This window comes from Arachis stenosperma, chromosome 4, assembly GCF_014773155.1.
Source record: "Arachis stenosperma cultivar V10309 chromosome 4, arast.V10309.gnm1.PFL2, whole genome shotgun sequence".
Lineage (NCBI taxonomy): Eukaryota > Viridiplantae > Streptophyta > Magnoliopsida > Fabales > Fabaceae > Arachis > Arachis stenosperma.
In genome coordinates this window covers 27,113,660-27,136,809 of record NC_080380.1, presented here as the reverse complement: position 1 = coordinate 27,136,809, position 23,150 = coordinate 27,113,660, and the positions used below count along the sequence as shown (strand labels likewise).

Sequence of the window (23,150 nt, the reverse complement as noted above, 5' to 3'; positions counted from 1 at the left end):
TATGGGGAATCGACTTCATGGGACCATTTCCAAATTCCAATGGCTTTCTCTACATCTTGTTAGCCGTCGATTATGTGTCAAAATGGGTGGAGGCAATCCCCACCCGAACGGATGATGCTCATGTTGTTTATTCTTTTGTGAGGAACAATATCATTTGTCGCTTTGGCTCCCCAAGAGCAATCATAAGTGACCAAGGATCCCACTTTTGCAACAAAAAAATGGACGGCCTCATGAGAAAGTATGGCATCATACACAAAGTCGCCACGGCCTACCACCCTCAGACAAACGGCCAAGCTGAGGTTTCTAACCGAGAAATCAAACATGTGTTGGAAAGGATTATGAAGCCGAATCGGAAGGATTGGAGTGCTAAACTCTCCGATGCACTTTGGGCATATCGAACGGCTTACAAAACACCCATTGGCATGAGCCCCTTTAGGCTTGTATATGGTAAAGCATGCCACTTACTGGTAGAAATCGAACACAAAGCTTATTGGGCCATAAAGGAATGTAATATGAGCTTGGGTGGAGCCGGAGTAGAGAGAAAGCTTCAATTGGCAGAATTGGAATGCTTAAGATTAGAAGCCTATGACAATTCTAGACTTTACAAGGAAAAGATGAAAGCCATCCATGACAAGAACATTAGGAGAAGGGAATTCAGACCCGGTGAACTAGTCCTTCTTTACAACTCAAGGTTGAGATTACTACCCGGAAAGCTTAGATCAAGGTGGGATGGACCCTACCAAGTAAAGAAAGTAGAACCTTATGGGGTCTACCACTTGCGCCACCCATCAAGTCCGGACATTTTCAAGGTAAATGGGCACCGTCTCAAATTGTACCATGGTGAGCAAAGAAAGAACTCCAAGGAATTTGAAGTGTTCCTCTTGAGGGATGCACCCCTTGAACAAGAACTTTGAGCTAGTGGAAGTCCAACTTAAGGACGGTAAACAAAAGTGCTAGGTGGGAGACACCCCACCATAGTAAGATCTTCCTTTGTACATAGCTATTGAATTCTTCTTTGATCGACACTTGCTTAACACTTGACTTCATATTTGGTAGCTAGGTAATTGATGCAGTTGTAGCTAGATTTCAATTCTATATTTGCTTCATTTGTTGAGTTCATTTGGTACTTTATCAAGTTAAAACATCCTTCTATAGTGCTTAAGTGGCTGTTTGGAGGGTTGGAATGCTAAAAGTGGTACGAAAACATGTAAATTTTGAAAGGGCACCCTTCTGCGCGTGCGCGCACCTGGCGCGCGCGCGTCCATGAAGTATTTGTCAACCATCCACGCGGACGCGCCCATGCCGCGCACGCGTGGATCGCAAAAAGAACCCCTCCATACATTTTACAGAGAGTTGCGCCCACACCACGCCAGCCCCATGCCTGAGGCACAGGCCAATCACGCGTGCGCGCACATGGCGCGTACGCCGCTTTGACAAAATCTGCAGATCGATGCGCTAGCGCACCGTGCGCGCGCACGCCGATCACCCTTGTGCACTCCTGGTACATATTCCAGAGAGTTAGGCCACTCTCGGGCCTGCACTAAGCCACCAGCCCACCACCTCTGCCGCGTGCGCGCACTTGGCGCGCACGCGTCCATATGCTCACAGCACGATGTGCGCAAGCGCGCCTATGTCGCGCACGCGCCCCTCGTCCTGCACCCTCCTCTAGGCCACTCCACAGAGAGTTAAGCCCACCCCAGGCCCATCTCATGCTTGGGGCATAACCATATTGCCGCGCGCGCGCACGCCAACAGTCCTGCAACCAACTTCTGGTACTTCGTCCAGAGAGTTGTGCCACCTCTAAGCCACCCTTGTGCTACCAGCACAAGCACATGGGCGCGTGCGCGCAACGTACGCGGCGCGCCACCACACCACCCCGCTTCCTTGCGCGAGCGCGCACCATGCGCGCACGCGTGGGTGATCGACGTCAACATAACAGGGAGCACACTTGCCCCCTTCATTCTTCTTCCCCCTTTTTCTTCTCACCCCCTCTACTTTACTACTTTCCAACGCCGTTGAGAGCGCGCCATTTGGAGTTCTGTAGCTCCAGAAAATCTATTTTGAGTGCAGGGAGGTCAGATTCCAACAACATCAGCAGTTCTTTTGTCAGCCTTCTTCAGAGTTTTGCTCAAGTCCCTCAATTTCAGCCAGAAATTACCTGAAATCACAGAAAAACACACAAACTCATAGTAAAGTCCAGAAATGTGAATTTAACATAAAAACTAATGAAAACATCCCTAAAAGTATCTTGAATTTACTAAAAACTACATAAAAACAATGCCAAAAAGCGTATAAATTATCCACTCATCACAACACCAAACTTAAATTGTTGCTTGTCCCAAGCAACTGAAAATCAATTAGAATAAAAAGAAGAGAATATACTATAAATTCCAAAATATCAATGAATATTAATTATAATTAGATGAGCGGGACTTGTAGCTTTTTGCTTCTGAACAGTTTTGGCATCTCACTTTTTCCTTTGAAGTTTAGAATGATTGGCTTCTCTAGGAACTTAGAATTTTGGATAGTGTTATTGACTTTCCTAGTTAAGTATGTTAATTCTTGAACACAGCTACTTATGAGTCTTGGCCGTGGCCCTAAGCACTTTGTTTTCTAGTATTACCACCAGATACATAAATGCCACAGACACATAACTGGGTGAACCTTTTCAGATTGTGACTTAGCTTTGCTAGAGTCCCCAGTTAGAGGTGTCCAGAGCTCTTAAGCACACTATTTTTGCTTTGGATCACGACTTTAACCACTCAGTCTCAAGCTTTTCACTTGGACCTTCATGACACAAGAACATGGTTAGGGACAGCTTGATTTAGCCGCTTAGGCCTGGATTTTATTTCCTTGGGCCCTCCTATCCATTGATGCTCAAAGCCTTGGATCCTTTTTTCCCTTGCCTTTTGGTTTTAAGGGCTATTGGCTTTTTCTGCTTGCCTTTTCTTTTTCTTTCTATTTTTTTCGCCACTTTTTTTTATTTTTATTTTTTTTTGCAAGCTTTTGTTTTTCACTGCTTTTTCTTGCTTCAAGAATCAATTTTATGATTTTTCAGATCATCAATAACATTTTTCTTATTCATCATTCTTTCAAGAGCCAACAATTTTAACATTCATAAACAACAAGATCAAAAATATGCACTGTTCAAGCATTCATTTAGAAAACAAAAAGTATTGTCACCACATCAATATAATTAAATTAAATTCAAGGATAAATTCGAAATTTATGTACTTCTTGTTCTTTTGAATTAAAACATTTTTTTCATTTAAGAGAGGTGAAGGATTTATGGAATTATTCATAACTTTAAGACATAGTTACTAACTACTAATAATCATGAAGTAGAGACACAAAACATAGATAAACACAGCATAAAAACCAAAAAGCAGAAAGAAATAAGAACAAGGAATGAATCCACCTGAGTGAGGGTGGCGCCTTCTTGAAGGTCCAATGGTGCTTTTTGAGCTCCTTTATGTCTCTTCCCTGCTTCTGTTGCATGATTCCTAGTAATTTTGGTGTTCCTATCCTTAGTTGCTCCCAATAATTGTGTGGAGAACAATTTATCCCCTGAGGTATATCTCAGGGATCTCTTGATTTGCAGTCAAATGTTCTACCACTGAGCTATAAACCCATTACATGAGTCTTTCCATCTCCCACGACTCAGAGGTGGAAGCTTTTGTCTTCCCTTTTTTTTTCTTTTTTTTTTTTGAGGTTTCTCTGGCCTTAGGTGCCATTAATGGTAATGGAAAAGCAAAAAAGCTATGCTTTTACCACACCAAACGTAAAATATTGCTCGCCCTCGAGCAATAGAAGAAAGAAGAGAAGAAGAAGAAGAAGAAAATGGAGGAGAGTGAGGGGAGATGGATTCGGCTATATGGGTGGGATTGGGTGGGAAAGAGAAGTTGAATTGTAAAGGTAGGTAGGGTGTATGGGGAAGAGTGGATAGATGTAGTTGGTGAATGAAAAACAGAAGGGATGACCATGAATGAAGAGAGAGAGGGTGAGGTAGGTGGGGATCCTGTGAGGTCCACAGATCCTGAGGTGTCAAGGAATTCCATCCCTGCACCAAATAGGCATGTAAAATGCCTTTGCACACCATTCTGGCGTTTAAACGCCGTGTGGTGCACATTCTGGGCGTTCAACGCCCATGTAAAGCATGTTTCTGGCGTTGAACGCCAGTTTCATGCTTGTTACTGGCGTTCAGCGCCAGCTCTTCTTCTCTAAGCACATTCCTGGCGTTCAGCGCCAGAATGTTGCTTGTTTCTGGCGTTCAGCACCAGAATGATGCTCTGTTCTGGCGTTGAACGCCGGCCAGATACATCTTACTGGCGTTGAACGCCAGCTTGTGCTTCCTCCAGGGTGTGATTTTTTTTCTTCTGCTGTTTTTGATTCTGTTTTTAATTTTTATGATTTTTTCGTGACTCCTCATGATCATGTACCTAATAAAACACAAGGTAACAATAAAATAAAAATTAGATAAATAAAATTGGGTTGCCTCCCAACAAGCGCTTCTTTAATGTCAATAGCTTGACAGTGGCTCTCATAGAGCCACAAGGTGATCAGGTCAATGTTGTATAGTCCCAACACCAAACTTAGAGTTTGGATATGGGGTCTTAACACCAAACTTAGAGTTTGGTTGTGGCCTCCCAACACCAAACTTAAAGTTTGACTGTGGGGGGCTCTTCTTGACTCTGAACTGAGAGAAGCTCTTCATGCTTACTCTCTTTTGTCATAGAGGGATGGCCATGTGCCTTAAACACAAGGTAGTCCCCATTCAATTGAAGGACTAGTTCACCTCTGTTGACATCTATCACAGCTCCTGCTGTGGCTAGGAAAGGTCTTCCAAGGATGATGCATTCATCATCTTCCTTCCTAGTGTCTAAGATTATGAAATCAGCAGGGATGTAAAGGCCTTCAACCTTTACTAACACGTCCTCTACTATTCCATAAGCTTGTCTCAATGACTTGTCTGCCAATTGTAATGAGAACAAGGTAGGTTGTACCTCAATGATTCCCAGCTTCTCCATTACATAGAGTGGCATAAGATTTATCCCTGACCCTAGATCACACAGAGCTTTTGCAAAGGTCATGGTGCCTATGGTACAAGGTATCAAAAACTTGCCAGGATCTTGTTTCTTTTGAGGTAGAGTTTGCTGAATCCAGGTATCTAGTTCACTAATGAGCAAGGGAGGTTCACTTTCCCAAGTCTCATTACCAAACAACTTGGCATTCAGCTTCATGATAGCTCCTAAATATTGAGCAACTTGCTCTCCAGTTACATCTTCATCCTCTTCAGAGGGAGAATAGTCTTCAGAGCTCATGAATGGTAGAAGGAGATTTAATGGAATCTCTATGGTCTCTATATGAGCCTCAGATTCATTTGGATCCTTAATAGGAAACTCCTTCTTGCTTGAGGGACGTCCCAGGAGATCTTCCTCACTAGGATTTTCGTCCTCCTCCTCCCTTGTGCATTCGGCCATATTGATTATATCAATGGCCTTGCACTCTCCTTTTGGATTCTCTTCTGTATTGCTTGGGAGAATACTGCGAGGAGTTTCAATGACTTTCTTACTCAGCCGGCCCACTTGTGCCTCCAGATTTCTGATTGAGGATCTTGTTTCACTCATGAAACTGAAAGTGGCCTTTGACAGATCAGAGACTACATTGGCTAAATTAGAAGTATTTTGTTCAGAATTCTCTGCCTGTTGTTGAGAAGATAATGGAAAAGGCTTGCTATTGCCCAGCCTATTGCATCCACCATTGTTAAAGCCTTGTTGAGGCTTTTGTTGATCCTTCCATGAGAAATTTGGATGATTTCTCCATGATGGGTTATAGGTATTTCCATAAGGTTCACCCATATAATTAACCTCTGCCATGGCAGGGTTCTCAGGATCATAAGCTTCTTCAGAAGCTACCTCTTTAGTACTGTTGGATGCATGTTGCCATCCATTCAGATTTTGAGAGATCATGTTGACCTGTTGAGTCAACACTTTGTTCTGAGCCAATATGGCATTCAGAGTATCAATTTCAAGAACTCCTTTCTTCTGAGGTATCCCATTATTCACGGAATTCCTCTCAGAAGTGTACATGAATTGGTTGTTTGCCACCATGTCAATGAATTCTTGAGCCTCTTCAGGCATTTTCTTCAGGTGAATAGATCCACCTGCAGAATGGTCCAATGACATTTTCGAAAATTCAGATAGACCATAATAGAATATATCTAATATGGTCCATTCTGAAAACATGTCAGATGGACATCTTTTGGTCAGCTGCTTGTACCTTTCCCAAGCTTCATAGAGGGATTCACCATCTTTTTGTTTGAAGGTTTGAACATCCACTCTCAGCTTGCTCAGCTTTTGAGGAGGAAAGAATTTATCCAAGAAGGCTGTGACTAGCTTATCCCAGGAGTCCAGGCTATCCTTAGGTTGTGAATCCAACCATATTCTAGCTCTGTCTATTACAGCAAAAGGGAAAAGCATGAGTCTGTAGACTTCAGGATCAACTCCATTCGTCTTTACAGTCTCACATATCTGCAAGAATTCAGTTAAAAACTGATAAGGATCTTCAGATGGAAGTCCATAAAACTTGCAGTTTTGTTGCATTAAGGCAACTAGCTGAGGTTTCAGCTCAAAGTTGTTGGCTCCAATGGCAGGAATGGAGATGCTTCTTCCATCAAATTTGGATGTTGGCTTTGTGAAGTCACCAAGCATTCTCCTTGCATTATTATTATTGGGTTCGGCTGCCATCTCCTTCTCTTGTTCGAAATTTTCTGAGAGGTTACTTTTGGATTGTTGTAATTTAGCTTCTCTTAGTTTCCTCTTCAGAGTCCTTTCAGGTTCAGGATCAATTTCAACAAGAGTGCCTTTTTCCCTGTTCCTGCTCATATGAAAGAGAAGAAAACAAGAAAAGAAGATGAATCCTCTATGTCACAGTATAGAGATTCCTTTATGTTAGTAGAAGAAGAAAGGGGATAAAAGAAATAAAAGTGAAGAATCCAAATACAAGGGATATATTGGGTTCGGATTTTTAGATGAAGAGAGGTGAAGATAAGTGTTAGTAAATAAATAATTAAATAGAATAAGAGAAGAGGAAGAGAATTCGAAAATAATTTTAAAAAGGGGTTAGTGATTTTCGAAAATTAGAGATAAAATGTAATTAAAATTAAAACATGAAACAATTAATTAATTAAAAAGAATTTTCGAAAAAGGGGTAAGATATTTTCGAAAATTAGAGAGGGAAAAGTAGTTAGGTGGTTTTGAAAAAAATAAGAAACAAACAAAAAGTCAAATAGTTAGTTGAAAAAGATATTAAAATCAAATTTGAAAAAGATAAGAAGATAAGAAGTTAGATAAGATATTTTGAAATCAAATTTTGAAAAAGATAAAATTTTGAGAAGAATAAGATAAAAAGATAAGATAAAAATTTTAATAAAAAGATATTTTGAAAAAGATTTAATTTTTAAAATTACTTAACTAACAAGAAACTACAAGATAAGATTCTAGAATTTAAAGATTGAACCTTTCTTAACAAGAAAGTAACAAACTTCAAATTTTTGAATCAATCACATTAATTGTTAGCATATTTTCGAAAATTTGATATAAAGATAAGAAAAAGATTTTGAAAATAATTTGAAAAATATTTTTGAAATTTTCGAAAATGATAAAAAAATGAAAAAGATATGATTTTTGAAAAAGATTTTAAAAAGATAAGATTTTTAAATTTTTGAAGATTTGACTTGACTTGTAAGAAACAACTAATTTTAAAAATTTTTTGACCAAGTCAACCCAAAATTTCGAAAATTTGGAGGGAAATATGGAAAAGATATTTTTTTTATTTTTGAATTTTTAATTATGAGAGAGAAAAACAACAAAAATACTCAATGCATGAAATTTTTAGATCAAAACAATGAATGCATGCAAGAATGCTATGAATGTCAAGATGAACACCAAGAACACTTTGAAGATCATGATGAACATCAAGAACATAATTTTGAAAAATTTTTGATGCAAATAAAATATGCAAGACACTAAACTTAGAAATTTTTAATGCATGGATACTAACAAACAAAAAATGCATAAGAAAAACAACAAACAACACAAAGCAAGAAAACATCAAGATCAAACAAGAGGACTTATCAAGAACAACTTGAAGATCATGAAGAACACTATGAATGCATGGAATTTTCGAAAAATGCAAGAAAAATTTTTAAAGCATGCAATTGACACCAAACTTAAAAATTGACTCAAGACTCAAACAAGAAACACAAAATATTTTTTATTTTTATGATTTTCTAATTTTTTTGGATTTTTATTAATTTTTTTCGAAAATATTTTTGGAAAAACGAAAAAGAAAAGAAAAATTTTGAAAAAGATTTTTGAAAAGAAAATTACCTAATCTGAGCAACAAGATGAACCGTCAGTTGTCCATACTCGAACAATCCCCGGCAACGGCGCCAAAAACTTGGTAGACGAAATTGTGATCACATGCTCTTTGTACTTGTATGAAATTTAATAATTGGCTCTATTTGAATTCACAACTCCGTTCAACTAACCAGCAAGTGTACTGGGTCGTCCAAGTAATAAACCTTACGTGAGTAAAGGTCGATCCCACAGAGATTGTTGGTATGAAGCAAGCTATGATTACCTTGTAAATCTCAGTTAGGCAGATTAAATGGTTTTGGTTTTCGAAAATTAATAATAAAAAGAAAATAAAAGGGATAGAAATACTTATGTAAATTAATAGTGGGAATTTCAGATAAGTGTATGGAGATGCTGTGCTCCTCTTGAATCTCTACTTTCCTATTACAGTCGTCCAATCCTTCTTACTCCTTTCCATGGCAAGCTGTATGTAGGGCATCGCCGTTGTCAATGGCTACATCCCATCCTCTTAGTGAAAACGTTCCTATGCTCTGTCACAGCACGGCTAATCATCTGTCGGTTCTCAATCAGGTTGGAATAGAATCCCTTGATTCTTTTGCGTTTGTCATCACGCCCAGCCTTCAGGAGTTTGAAGCTCGTCACAGTCATTCAATCCCAGAATCCTACTCGGAATACCACAGATAAGGTTTAGACTTTCCGGATCCTCATGAATGCCGCCATCTATCTAACTTATACCACGAAGATTCTGTTGGGGAATCTAAGAGATATGCGCCCGGCCTAGAGTAGAACGGAAGTGGTTGTCAATCACGCGCGTTCATAGGTGAGAATGATGATGAGTGTCACGGATCATCACATTCATCAAAGTTAAGTGTAACGTATATCTTGGAATAAGAATAAAAGAGAATTGAATAGAAAGTAAGAGTAATTGTATTGAAACTTGAGGTACAGCAGAGCTCCACACCCTTAATCTATGGTGTGCAGAAACTCCACTGTTAGAAATACATAAGTAAAAGGTTCAGGCATGGCCGAATGGCCAGCCCCCTGAATGTGATCAATAGCCTCTTAAGATGAGGAATAAAACAAAACTGAGACCAAAGATGTCTAATACAATAGTAAATTATCCTATTTATACTAGACTAGCTACTAGGGTTTACATGAGTAAGTAATTGATGCATAAATCCACTTTCGGGGCCCACTTGGTGTATGGTTGGGCTGAGCTTGATCTATCCACAAGCTGAGGCTTTTCTTGGAGTTGAACTCCAAGTTATAACGTGTTTTGGGCGTTCAACTCCGGATCATGACGTTTTTCTGGCGTTTAACTCCAGACAGCAGCATGTACTTGGCGTTCAACGCCAAGTTACGTCGTCAATTCCCGAATAAAGTATGAACTATTATATATTTCTGGAAAGCTCTGGACGTCTACTTTTCAACGCCGTTGAGAGCGCACCATTTGAAGTTCTGTAGCTCCAGAAAATCCATTTTGAGTGCAGGGAGGTCAGATTCCAACAACATCATCAGTCCTTTTGTCAGCCTTTTTCAGAGTTTTGCTCAAGTCCCTCAATTTCAGCCAGAAATTATCTGAAATCACAGAAAAACACACAAACTCATAGTAAAGTCCAGAAATGTAAATTTAACATAAAAACTAATGAAAACATCCCTAAAAGTAGCTTGAATTTACTAAAAACTACCTAAAAACAATGCCAAAAAGCGTATAAATTATCCGCTCATCAAAAACCTAAGGAGTTCGCAATCTAAGTCTAATCGTTTATAAGGTCACAACAGTAATTAATCATACAAACAGATACAATCACAAGTATATAACAGTATAACAATCACATATACAAGTAAGCAAACACAAGCAAGGAAATGCAGCAACCAAGTATCATGCATGTTTGGTCTTACGCAGGTCATGAGCTCATGCGTCGGTTGGCTACCCGCAGCCCGATGTTACCCGGCCCAAGTCTGGATATGGCTACTCCACTGGGTTGGTTGCGCACTGATGCCTGAAATACAGTCGCGACACTAATAAAGAATGGCCCAAAAATACAAGGTCCTCCCAGTGATTAACAGTCCATATGACGGACGTCCCCACGTTCATATATTCTCTAACCAGGCAGAATGGAAGTCCACTCTACCAGGTACTTCTTAGCACCTTGGGATTTACAGTTTCTTCTTCCTTTGCACATCTTAACAAAATTTATTTATAAGGGACTTCTCTTCCCTTCTTTTATAAAAACTTGTGCCCTTTTTTTTTTGAAATATCTCAGTCATGTTATATTTTACCTTATTGCCCCTTTTATTTGACTTCTTTTTTTACCATTTTTATTAGGTTTTTAATGATGCTTTACCACTAATATTATTATTTTATCATTGTATCTTCATATTTTTCTTAATAGACTTTTTCTAATAGTTGCCTATGATCAAAATGACTCCTAATATTTTTATTAAGTGCCCATTTTCTCCATAAGGGACCTAAAACCAATTTACTCTTTATTAATTTATTTACCAACAATGCTAGAGAACCAAGAGGATACCAGCCAAAAACCAGCCAAATGCATCTGGGTGAATCCAAAATCTCTACGTGGATGGTGCTTATGCTAGGCATTAGGATGTTTCTTCTACTAAGTATCAGAATATTTCTTTTTCATACTAAATGGATGTTCTTTTATATATTTTATAAATTTTTTTATATACTAAGAATCTGAATTGTTGGAAGCAGAGTTCCGAGATCCCCGCCCCTAATTCTCCAACGTATCATTCAGAATTTTAATTTGGGGTGAGAAGCAATTAATATCAAATATTATAAATTAAAAACAAATAAAATTAATTAAATATAATTATAAATTAGTTAAGTTGTTTACTTTTTGGCCGATCACTTCTTGGTTCCATATACTTTTTCTTTATTTACGTATTTTAATTACCGCTTTTTACCATTTTATTTCTAACTTTTACTAAAATTTTTATTTAGGCACAAAACTTTATTGTAATTATAATCTTGATCCACTAATTTATATAATTACTATTTTATCTCTAATGACACTAAGTTCAGAATTTTACTTATTTTTCATTTAAATTATATTTTTAACTCTCTTTTTAACTAAAAATGACCATAACACCCTTTTTACTTTTACACCTTTGTTCCATAGGATTAAAAATATTTTTCTAACTACTTTTTAACTCTTTTCTATCATAATTTTATGCTCTTAGTGACTTAAAATTTCAGAGGTGCAGTTTTTATATTTTTCTTCACTTTTTGTGACGTTTAAAACTTGAAACTTAAACCCCAAGTGCTTCCATATTTTCGGCTGTTACCACACAAAATCCAGAGGTAATATAACAGTATATTATACATATTTAGCAAATCAAAATAGTGGTAACTCATAGAATTTTCAGAATTTCAAAAGAAGCACAAATTCACCACAAAGTGGCTCATACAAGCACCGAAAACAAGCACAAACATACTCTAACTACTCCTAACACTTACCTCTTATGCAATTCAGTTATTAATCCTTTCACACACTAGAAAACGTGCACACAAGGGCATGAACACAGCTGGTGGTGGTGAGTTTTGTTTTTGGCCTAAAGTGTCGCAAAACGTCGAAATTCAACCACTTTGAACTCGAATTTCTCTAACTCCTTAGGCGTGCTCCATGGGTACTTCAAGAGAAGTTCTCTATATATGGAGGAGAATAAGAATTTATCATGGCTACTATTTTTAAAAATAAAAATGAAAGGAGAAAGAACAAAAGTTTACCTAACCGAAATTTCGGTATAAAAGCAAGGATTGGCAAAAACGGACAAGAGTTTGTGCTTGTATGGTTTGAGTCCTTGAAGAACACTTGAAGAATAGTGTATAAACAGTGAGATAAGGGGCTAAAAATGCAGGTAGTATGTGCAAAAATTCCTCTGTTTCTCCTCTCTCACTCACCGTTTTTATCTCTCTCTTTATGGTAAAATGTTATTAAATTTTTGCATGGTAATTGTCTTAAATAAAATCTGAAGTCTAACCTAATTAAATGTGTAAAAGAGGGCTTAAAAAATTTGAGAGGAATTGGCTGATAGTAAGAGAGAATAGGCGTGATTTCGAGGAAACATAATCAGTGTTATAATGACGTGTTTATTCACAGTTAACCGTAGTTAATTACTCGTGGTTAAAACACATTAGAGAGGGGGACTGAGTTACTTGGGTAGCAAGTAAGAGGATTTGGGGTCTTTAGGAGTCGTTTGCAAAATACTAGGTTGAAATTCGATTCGGATAACTTTTACCGGGCGGTAAAACAATTAATGGCTAATATTTATTCTTAAAGAAGTAAATCATGAAGAAATAGCTAATATAAATCTAAAGACACATTTACTTGAATAGAAATTACTTTTTTTCACTAGTTCTGAGGTTTTCGGTTACTAGAAATTTTCTTGGTGCACGCACAATTGTTACTAAAAGTTTTTTGCAGAGATAGTATTTAATATTCATTAGTCAAATTTGACTTAGAGGGATTAATTATCCTCATAAAGCTAAGTTTGACCTTGTAACTCTCCTTTTTCTTTTTAATTTTTTTTCATAGCCAGAAAAGTCTGTTTACTAAAAATTTGGTTCTTACAGTTATTCTTTATATTTGCATAGAACTCTTTCTCTAGGATCTTAGCTCTAGCTATTTTAATTCTTGGATTTGATTCAATGTTCTGGTGGACTTTTAGATTTCTAGTTTTCTAAATCTCTTAAATTAAGAAAACTACCTTGCTAATGATCCTGTTCTAGTGTTCTGCTCCTGTATCTTTAATTCTCTTTATAATGTTCAGCAACCAATTTTCAAAAGTTATAACTGTCTGTTTAGTTGGGCAGCATTGGATTTGTGAACCAAACCATGCTACCCTTGTCCATTGACATAGAAGTAATGCATGTTTTGTAGTCTCCACCTCCTGCACACAAATTGAGCAATAAAAATTGTTAGTAATTTAATTTTTTCCTCAAATTATCATAAACTGAACAAATATTGTGTGATGCTTTTTAAAGGAACATTTTAATTTTCTGTGGGACTCGAAGCCCCAAAATTTGTTTCCATAGCTCTTTTTTGTTCTCGCTTGTTGATGGTTAATCTAAATCCAATTCTAGACTATCCATTTTAGTCACATGATATCCAGACTTTATTAAGTACTTGCCATCTCTACAATATTGCCAAATTAAGGTGTCTTCTCTTCCTAATATGCTTACAGGAGTTCTTACTATTCTCTCAAAACTCTCTTAATCAAACATGGCTCTTATTTTTTGAAAATTCTAGCCTTCGCTCTCTTTTAGCAGCTGTTTAACTTTGTTAATATTTAGATTTTGCTGTCCGTACAAGCTGGTATTACCTATAGTCCAATTATTCTCCCAAATTCTGACCATTTTTCCATTTCCAATGCTCCATTTCCCTTTCTTTAAAATTAAATCTCTTTCTTGCAATAGACTCTTCCATGCCTAAGATGTTCCTTTTTTATCTTTGGCTCCCAAAATTCACAATCTAAAAAGTATAAAGCTTTTAGGATTCTGAACCAAATAGCCTCAGAATTCTCCAATAATCTCCATACTTGTTTAACTAGGTGAACTATATTCTAAATATGAAAATCTTTGAATCCGAGACTCCCATTTTTTTTATTCTCACTGATGTTTTTCCAACTCTTCCAATAAATCCCTTTTTCTTTCCCACTTGAAGCTCACCAAAATCTTGTCACTTTACTACTTAGCTTATGACAAAAATCTTTTGAAAATTTCACTATATTCATAGCATATAGTGGTATGACTTGAGCTACTACTTTGCTGAGTACCTTTTTTCCTATTTGATTGAGAAACTTCTCTTTCTATCCCTCAAGCTTTTCCATAATTTTTTCTTTAATCCATGCAAGAGCTTTAATTTTTTTTATCTCCCCCAATATTCAGGGAGGCTAAGATATTTTTCTAGATTGTCCCATGATGTCATATTTAAAATTTTTTAATATTATCTCTTTTTTGAATAGAAACTTGATTACTAAAGGTTATGTACAACTTTTCTAAGTTAATCATTTGTCTTGAGGCCTCTGTATACATGTTAAAAATAGATATAATCGGATACACCACTTTCTCATTTACTTCTGAAAATATAATACAGTTATCAGCAAAAAGAAGGTGAGATATGACTAGGGCTGTTGGGGCAATTCTTAACTCCGATATTCTCTTTTCTCTTAATGCCTTTTCTATTAATATAGTACAAACATCAGCTGCTATGATGCATAAGTATGGAGAAAGGGAATTCCCCTACCTAAGGCCTTTTTGTGGCTTGATTTTTCTGGATAAATTACCATTTATCTTAATTCTATAATTTACACTCTTAACACATTCTATGATCAGCTTGACCCAGCTTTCTTAAAAATCAAACGCTTTAAGAGTGACTTCCAAAAAATCTCACTCTAATCTATCATAGGCCTTATTCATGTCAATTTTTATTGCCAAATTTTGAGAACTCCCTTTTCCTTTCTTATTCAACTCATGAAAGACTTCTTATATAATTACAATATTATCCTGAATTTGTCTACCTCCAACAAAAGTACTTTGAATCGAAAATATGATCTTGTCAATCAATTTCCTTAATGTAAGTACCATAATCCTATAAATGATCTTATACAAAAAATTGTAGCAACTTATAGGTCTAAGGTGGTTAAGATTCTCAAGTTGCTTCACCTTCGGGATCAGAACCAGAGTTGTCTCACTAATCTCCTCTGAAATGGTTTTTTGCTGGAAGAAATTCTCCACAACTTCACATGCCTCTTTATTAATAATATTTTAGTTCTTTTGATAGAACAACCCATTAAAACCGTCCGGTCTCGGTGCCTTCAAACTTCTTATGCTAAAGACTGCATCTTTAATCTCTTTATCTGTTACTCTTTCATTCAGCATGTCATTCATGTTTTGAGTAATCCTCCTGAGAATATACTTGATATAATCCTCCATGTTTAATTTTATTTTAGTTGTGAACAATTTTTCATAATGATTAACAGTGAGATTTATTATCTCTTTTTAACCACTAATCCATTCGCCCCTTGAATCTCCCAACTTTTCTATATGATTTTCATCTCTCCTTTGGATAGTAAAAGCATGAAAAAAGATAGTATTCATATCTCTGAACCTCAACCACTTCACTTTAGCTCTTTATCCTCAAAACATCTCCTCTTGTCTCTAAAGTTGAGTTAGCCTCTTTTTAGTTGATAGTATTTTCTCTTATTGCTCTTCTATAAATTCTGAATCCTGTAAAGCTTGTAACTTAATCTTCAACTTTTCAATTTCCTTATCTGCTCTTTTAAAAGTGGTTCGACTCTAATTTTTTAACTCCTTCTTACAGCTCTCCATTCATCTTTGAATCTTGGTCCAATCCTCCGGTTCAGTCCTATTTCCTTCTTTTCAACCCTTTTTAATGATCTCTTTGCATTTTTTATGTTCAACTCAATATGGTTCAAATTTAAAAAACTTACTTGCTCTTACCTTTGGCTGAAGATCTAATATTAAAGGAGAATGATCTGAATTTTCTACCAAATTTACAGACTTCTAGACAATCCCCGAGGTTCGATACAAAAAGTTTTATTAAAGTTAAGCTTTCTTTTAATTTTGTTTACATAATTTTTCTTAACTCTAATTTTCAAAAGAAAAAGGATGGCAGGCTCTATCCGTTTGAACAAATTTTTTATTTCTGTGATGTCTCCCTAGCTCTTCCTAATTGCCTATCTTGATTTTTTTTTGAATGTTTTTTATAGTGTTGTCTTCTTCATCATCACTTGCTAATTTCACAGTATAGGAACCTGCATTTCCTTTTTCCTTTTCAGTTGTTCTCTAATTTTGTGTGTTTTCTTTTTCATTCTCTATTTCTCTTTTTTTTCTTTTTTTTTTCCAAAGTTAGGAGTGAGACTTTAATTCAAAATCTTTATGTGAAAATAAAGACATTATATCATTTGGTCTTTTCTTGATTCTTATAAAAATTTTTTTTTTTTTTTTGGTCTTGGGTTCTTATAGAATTTAATTATACATTTCATCCACATTTGGGTCGGAGAAAAATAACATTGTTAGATATTTTCAAGCTCTTGGGTAATCTGTCCATTTCCAATGAGAAAGAATAAGAGGTCCAAATTAGCAAACGCCCAAACATTATGGGCCTTATTGGGCTGAACATCCAAACTTATCGACTAACCCTTTTAAATTTTTTCTATCTGGTTTAGGGCACAGAAACAACCAACACAAACACGAACAACACTCCCGTTACGTTCTCTCTTTCTCTCTCCTCCTACTTCCCAGCTCCCACGAACCAAAATCGCCAAAACCTTGAAACATACCCCGAAAAAAAGCCTTTTTTCTTTTTTAATTTGAGTTTTCTGGAGGTGATGGCGACGACGTCGGTGGTGCCGGCCAACCGGCGGCGTGCGGCGAACGCTGCGGAGGAGCTGGAGTTCGAGACGACGGAGGGGGTAAAGGCGATAGCGAGCTTCGAGGAGATGGGAATAAAGGACGATCTGCTCAGAGGGATCTACCAGTACGGATTCGAGAAACCCTCCGCAATCCAACAGCGTGCCGTGACGCCAATCATACAGGGCCGTGACGTCATCGCTCAGGCTCAATCTGGAACCGGCAAGACCTCCATGATTGCACTCACCGTTTGCCAGTTCGTTGATACCTCCAAGAGAGAGTACGCACCTTCAATTTCATTGTTTCTGTTTTACTGCATTTGTTTAAGCATTATTACGAATTAAAAAAAAAAGGAAAAGAATTCTACTGCTTAATGCACGCACAAATTTGTTTAAGTTGGGTTTTAATTTATAGATTAGGGTTTTCAAATAGTTTATAACGATAGGTTATGTGGTGGTATGAATTTAGGAATTCTATTGAAGGATAATAAGGAGAAGTTGAATATCTGTTCTAAATGTTAATGCTTACAAGATTCGTTTTGGTACTCAGTTCCTTAGTTATTCCTGATTTGATTATAAGCACCTTGTTGGGTACAATCACGTGTGTAATATGCAGTATAGCGAATTCTGTATATGGTATGCATGCAGCATGGTAATTGAGTGAACCTGATAGCTATCTCCTAAGAAACTTTGCTCTATTCTCTTCTATCATGTAATGTTATTATGTTAGTAAAGCTAGGAGCATAATTCTGTCCCGAAGTAATTTCATTAGGTGATTTTTTGCAAGATTTATGCGATTATTATCGTCTTTTGCATGTGTTGTTTGTTTACTTATTTTGGTTTGGGTTTTGTAATTTCTGAACAGAGTCCAGGCCTTAATATTGTCTCCAACAAGGGAACTGGCCTCACAGACTGAAAAGGTTATATTGGCTATTGGGGATTTCATAAACATACAAGCACATGCTTGCATTGGGGGTAAAAGTGTGGGAGAAGATATAAGGAAGCTTGAATATGGAGTTCACGTGGTGTCGGGAACTCCTGGTCGTGTCTGTGACATGATCAAGAGGAGAACATTGCGTACAAGAGATATAAAGATGCTAGTTCTTGTGAGTTCATTGCTTCTCATTTGCGTGTATTTGATATTATTTATATTATAAATAGTTGTGCTTATATTGTCATGGAGTATCTTATGATTTTCATTTCATTGACAGGATGAATCTGATGAAATGTTGAGCAGAGGGTTTAAAGATCAGATTTATGATGTGTACAGATATCTCCCCCCAGATCTTCAGGTTCTCTCTTTCTTGATGCCCTGATGTTGCCTAATATTATTCAAAAGAAATTTATACAGATGCAAATGTTATATGTTTATCGTTCAATCAAAGATATATATTTATAGTAAGTCTTTGGCAAGTGGATAGTGGCTGAATATAGTTTGAGCTATGATAATTAAAATAAACAGATATTATATTAAACAATACTGTCATTTCAAGTAATAAAAATTTGGGTAGTGATTATGGAAGTGTGAAGGTTCTTCAAGGCATTTGTAGGCTTGTTTGTGTACAATCTGTTTAGTAAAAATTAGAACTTAAAAGTCAGTGGCATGAGACTTGAGAGTTCAGTTTGATGTTTTGACCAAACGATAGACTCTGATTAGTTTTTTGAGAAAATATGCTTTGTTTAAGTGATAAAGGACATACAAATTTTAGATAAACATTGCTTTTTCTTTCTTAGCTAAAAAAACTGAAGCACTTTAAGTGAGGAACTGAGGATATTCTTTACTCGAATTTTAGTTCCAGATGATTTCTGGTTGACAAACTTATGCTGGTCCAGTGAGCCAAATGTCTATTTCTGAGGTTGGTATATTGATTTACCATAGGTGTCTTTTAGGGTCCTCGCTGGCAGTTACATATGGGTATGATATGAATATTGCCCATGCTGCAGATCTTGTGGAACAGTCTCGTCTGTATCTTTTTCTCCATTTCATCCTGTGTTGTAATTGGCCAGAGCCTTATTAGCACCATGAAGTATACTGTATTTAATCTGTTTTTATGATGTAGGTTGTCTTGATTTCTGCTACCCTTCCTCATGAAATACTGGAAATGACAAACAAGTTCATGACAGATCCTATAAGGATTCTTGTAAAACGTGATGAGTTGACATTAGAGGTGAGTAGCTTTTTCTCCATTGCCGATTACCTTTTCCATTTTAACTGGAGGATACTGATTATTGATACAACTTCCCTACTCCTGAACAACAGGGCATCAAGCAATTTTTTGTTGCCGTTGAAAGGGAAGAATGGAAATTTGATACCCTGTGTGATCTTTATGATACACTCACTATTACTCAAGCTGTTATATTCTGCAACACTAAGCGAAAGGTAAATAAAAAGTTCCAGTTTTGTAGGATGGGCATCCCATTTCTCTTCCCGATCGAGTGCATTGTAAAAAGTAGATTATTAAATGCTGTGCTATAATATATATCTACACTCTGTACTAATGAGTTTGGTGTTGGTGATCTTTTAGTTTATTCATTTATTGTCCATCACATTCTAATATTTGTGTTCATTTGGAACAGGTGGATTGGTTAACTGAGAAAATGCGTAACAATAATTTCACTGTCTCAGCAATGCATGGCGACATGCCACAGAGAGAAAGAGATGCAATCATGGCAGAGTTTCGCTCTGGTACAACTCGTGTACTAATAACAACAGATGTTTGGGCTCGTGGCCTTGATGTGCAGCAGGTGAGTTGTTTTTCCTGTCCTTTACATCTCTTTTATTTTCTTTCATGAATTCACGTATCTACTTCCCTCTTCAGTATTTGGAGTATGTTTTCCAGTCAGTCTTATCTTCTTTCTTGATAGAAAATGAAATTATATTAATATTAGTTTGCAAAAGAGGACAAGAAATCTTCATCCTCATCCTCATCCTCATCATATAGATACAGAAGATAATGGCTAGGACCTAAAGGGATAGACTATGTACCAATACATGCGAATCCCTTTTGAATATTAGCTAGAACAAAATCAATCAAATAAACCATTAGCTGTAACAGTAGAATGTATTACTGATGGATTTGGCGAGATGGGGTTTCACCCATGTTTACATCCTAGGCCGTTTTCTGTGTTTTTGTTTCTTGGTTTCTCTCACTCACCGTGCAGAGAAGTAGCTAATTGTTCTTATATGGTGGTGAAACATTTAAATTTTGGACCTCAGCCAAGGATTAATAGTCCCGTTATAACTTACTGTTAAATTTGATAGTTTATATCTTGCTATTTCCCCAGTTAAATATGGATTTTAATTCTTGGTTTGTAGGTCTTAGGTGTCATGGCAGGGGCATTGATTTTGGTTAACAAAAACCCCAAAATGTCTGTTTTGAATATATTGACTATAATGAAATTTTAGTTGTTTATTTCAAATGACATACCACAAAAATTGATGAGATTTGCTGTCTATTCCTTGCATTTGGATGTTATGTAGAAGAACAGTAATTGTCTAATTGCTAACATTGATCCATGCATCTGCTTCAGGTTTCTCTAGTTATCAACTATGACCTTCCAAATAATCGAGAGCTCTACATTCATCGAATTGGCCGATCTGGACGATTTGGACGCAAGGTATTCCACTTGTTTAAACTTGTTAAACATTTTGTGCTTTAACTGAGTGGTCACCCTCACCCAGTCCTATTTTCATGTCAAAATCTTCAATTTACACCGAGGTTTGAGAGGTTTTTGGTTGCTTTCATCAACCTTACACTCCAGTTCTCCCATTTTGTTTTCTGTCCTCTAATGCAGCAACTATGTATATTGTATGCATACACATTTACTTATACAGTTATACTTAGGCTTGATCATGGTTTGCAGGGTGTTGCAATAAATTTTGTCAAAAGTGATGACATCAAGATCTTGAGAGATATTGAGCAATATTACAGTACTCAGATAGATGAAATGCCAATGAATGTTGCTGATCTTATATAAAGTATATATTTGGCATTTGATGTGATGGGTGGAGTGGATTTGTCGTATGTTCTAGCCGTAGGTGAGTAGTTCTGGATGTGGTTTTGCTCAGGATTTTTCTGTGATATGCCTGTAAACATTGGCATTGGGCCAATTAAATGTTTTTCTCCCTTTAATACAGTGTACTTGACTGTACCAGTATTCTGGATGTTGAGCTTTACAATGCTGGTGCGGTTAACGTGTAAATTGTGTTGAGTTGATTTGTCTCATGTAAGATTCTGTAATTTAATGTTTCCAAATTCACATCTGCTATAATCTTCTGAATTAGTTTTAATGTTTTAACTAATTTATGCTCCTTTTGATTTTTGCGGTTATCTTATTCTAGTTTAAAAAATAAGGCCCTTCTTTTTTGGGCTCTCGGAGAAACAATGCTCAAGTGCCCGATTTTCTTTGTGAACAATTTTAATTTTTAACACTATTGGTAAATCAATGGTCAGTTGTAGTGTCTAGTCATTACTGATAAGGGATAAAAAATGTAGTTCGTTTAGGTTTTTGAACTATTGGAAGATATAGTTTTTTTCTAGAACTTGATGTATTTACGTAGTTTTGGAGCTGATTAATTCAAGATCCAGAACTTAGATTTTCAATGAGCTCACTTGTGGCTATGATGGCTATGCTAGTTGCTACGATTATTTCTTTACACGTAAACAAAAAGGATTTTTTTTTGTCTTTGATTTTTTTTTTCTTCTTCATTTTCTCTCTGTTACACCCTCAACCGTCCAATCATGGCTACCTGCAACACTTTTTTTTGTTTTTTTCTGGACAAGGCTTTGGCCAAACCCGACCCAGACTAGAAACCAATCATAACCTGAACATCCTGCCGAACGTGTTTTGACATAGGCGCTTTATAGATTTTCATTCCTGTGTGTGTTATGTCGCTGCTGTTACCATTGAAGTCTTCCGTCCTCTGTTGCGGTCCTTGTCCTTGCCGAATGTTTTCGTAGAGATGTCCATCTGGTTCATGAAAAAACTGCGACTTTCGATGGTAGATCCAGCGCTGCTTTTGCTATCTGTTATGCACAGGTCGCATGATTTGACATTTCTAACCTTTGCATATCACGTAATAGCTATCGTATCCTCACGGTAACACAATAAAATTTGATCGTGCTTAATTTTGTCAAGACAACTTAACCACACTAAAGAACACTCCACTTGTCACTATCTGATTGAAGAGTCAACTCATAGTCACCGTTAGCTACCATAGCCATGGCACCAGAGACGCAGCCTTATAATTATATACCTAGATGCAAAATAAGATATATTGTAGAAGTTTATGTTGTATCAAAATTTTCCTTGATTATTTAAGCCAAAAAATTTCATTTCAAACTATCAAGAGGTCCTCAACTAGATATGAATTTGCCTTGGTGCAGATTAGAGATAGATTCTCTCAATTCCATCAACTTGGGTTGATTAAATAGTTAGTTTAGCGGTAATTTATAGGCTAACGAAAAAATTTTAAATAAAACTTAGATTCCCAAGTTAGTCTGACCTGCCGGATTAGAGGTTATTTGTGAAAAATCAAAAAGAAAAAAAATTCTCTGAATGTAATGCCACTCCTAAAGAGAGATTTTTATTAATCTCAATATAGAACCTTTCTTTAATAAAAAAATACACCCTTTTGTTTTGTTCAATCGATTAGCAAATCAATTGTATTTTTTTTTTCATTTCTCACTGCATATTGTTAAATTTTAAAAAGGATTTACTGTTAAGTGTGCAAGAGTAATTTTTTTTTTCCATGTTTAGTGAAAAAAGTACACAGCCAGGTATATTTATTATCGGAATTTATTTTTTTTATCTCAAACTAAACATAACCTAAAAATATTATTTTCTAGTCTTTTAAGCCCAATAGGCTCAATAAGCCGCCCAATTTTGAAGGCAACAAGCCTCACAACACTTAGGCTTTCTTGGTTTTGGTCGTGGCACTATACTTAGCCTTTGTTTGGACTTTGCCCAAAGCGAATAATAACCCATGACCAAAACAATGATCACAAGAAGCCCAATAATTATTTCATAAGCCATTCTTTCTCTATTATTGAGTTTTAGGGTTTTTGGAGGATCAAATTTGGCTGTGCTCACTATTCCATAGTGATATATGACACTTTTTTTTATTTTGATATTGAAAAAATTAATGTGTTATTCATCATTATTGAAGTTTTGAATGTTATTTAGGGATGTGGAAGACGGCGTTAACAAATCTAAAGGTCTGATTTAGTATGACATAAATCGTAAGTTAGATTTTTTTTAAATCCTCAACTCTGATCCATCAATTTGGGTTTTCAATTTTTTTAACCTACTCTCCGATTCGTTACACATTTTACAAAAAAAAATTTCGTACACACAATATTTAGGGTCCGA

At 36.3% G+C, this 23,150-nt stretch overlaps 1 protein-coding gene across 1 annotated transcript; it reads left to right on the top strand.

The window, feature by feature from the left end:
- The first annotated feature begins 16,605 nt into the window (after positions 1-16,605).
- Positions 16,606-21,107, top strand: LOC130974356 (eukaryotic initiation factor 4A-3). The gene is made up of 8 exons (XM_057899207.1): positions 16,606-17,059; positions 17,644-17,884; positions 17,990-18,070; positions 18,839-18,946; positions 19,039-19,158; positions 19,356-19,523; positions 20,310-20,396; positions 20,643-21,107. Exons 1-8 carry the CDS (start codon positions 16,758-16,760, stop codon positions 20,754-20,756), a joined length of 1,221 nt encoding a protein of 406 aa, XP_057755190.1. The 5' UTR covers positions 16,606-16,757; the 3' UTR covers positions 20,757-21,107.
- The last annotated feature ends 2,043 nt before the right edge of the window (positions 21,108-23,150 follow it).

Coding starts and splice junctions, on each gene's coding strand:
- LOC130974356 (XM_057899207.1), top strand. CDS start 16,758: ATGGCGACGACGTCGGTGGTGCCGGCCAACCGGCGGCGTGCGGCGAAC. Junction 18,071..18,838: donor ATCTCCCCCCAGATCTTCAG/GTTCTCTCTTTC, acceptor TTTATGATGTAG/GTTGTCTTGATTTCTGCTAC. Junction 19,524..20,309: donor GTGGCCTTGATGTGCAGCAG/GTGAGTTGTTTT, acceptor CATCTGCTTCAG/GTTTCTCTAGTTATCAACTA.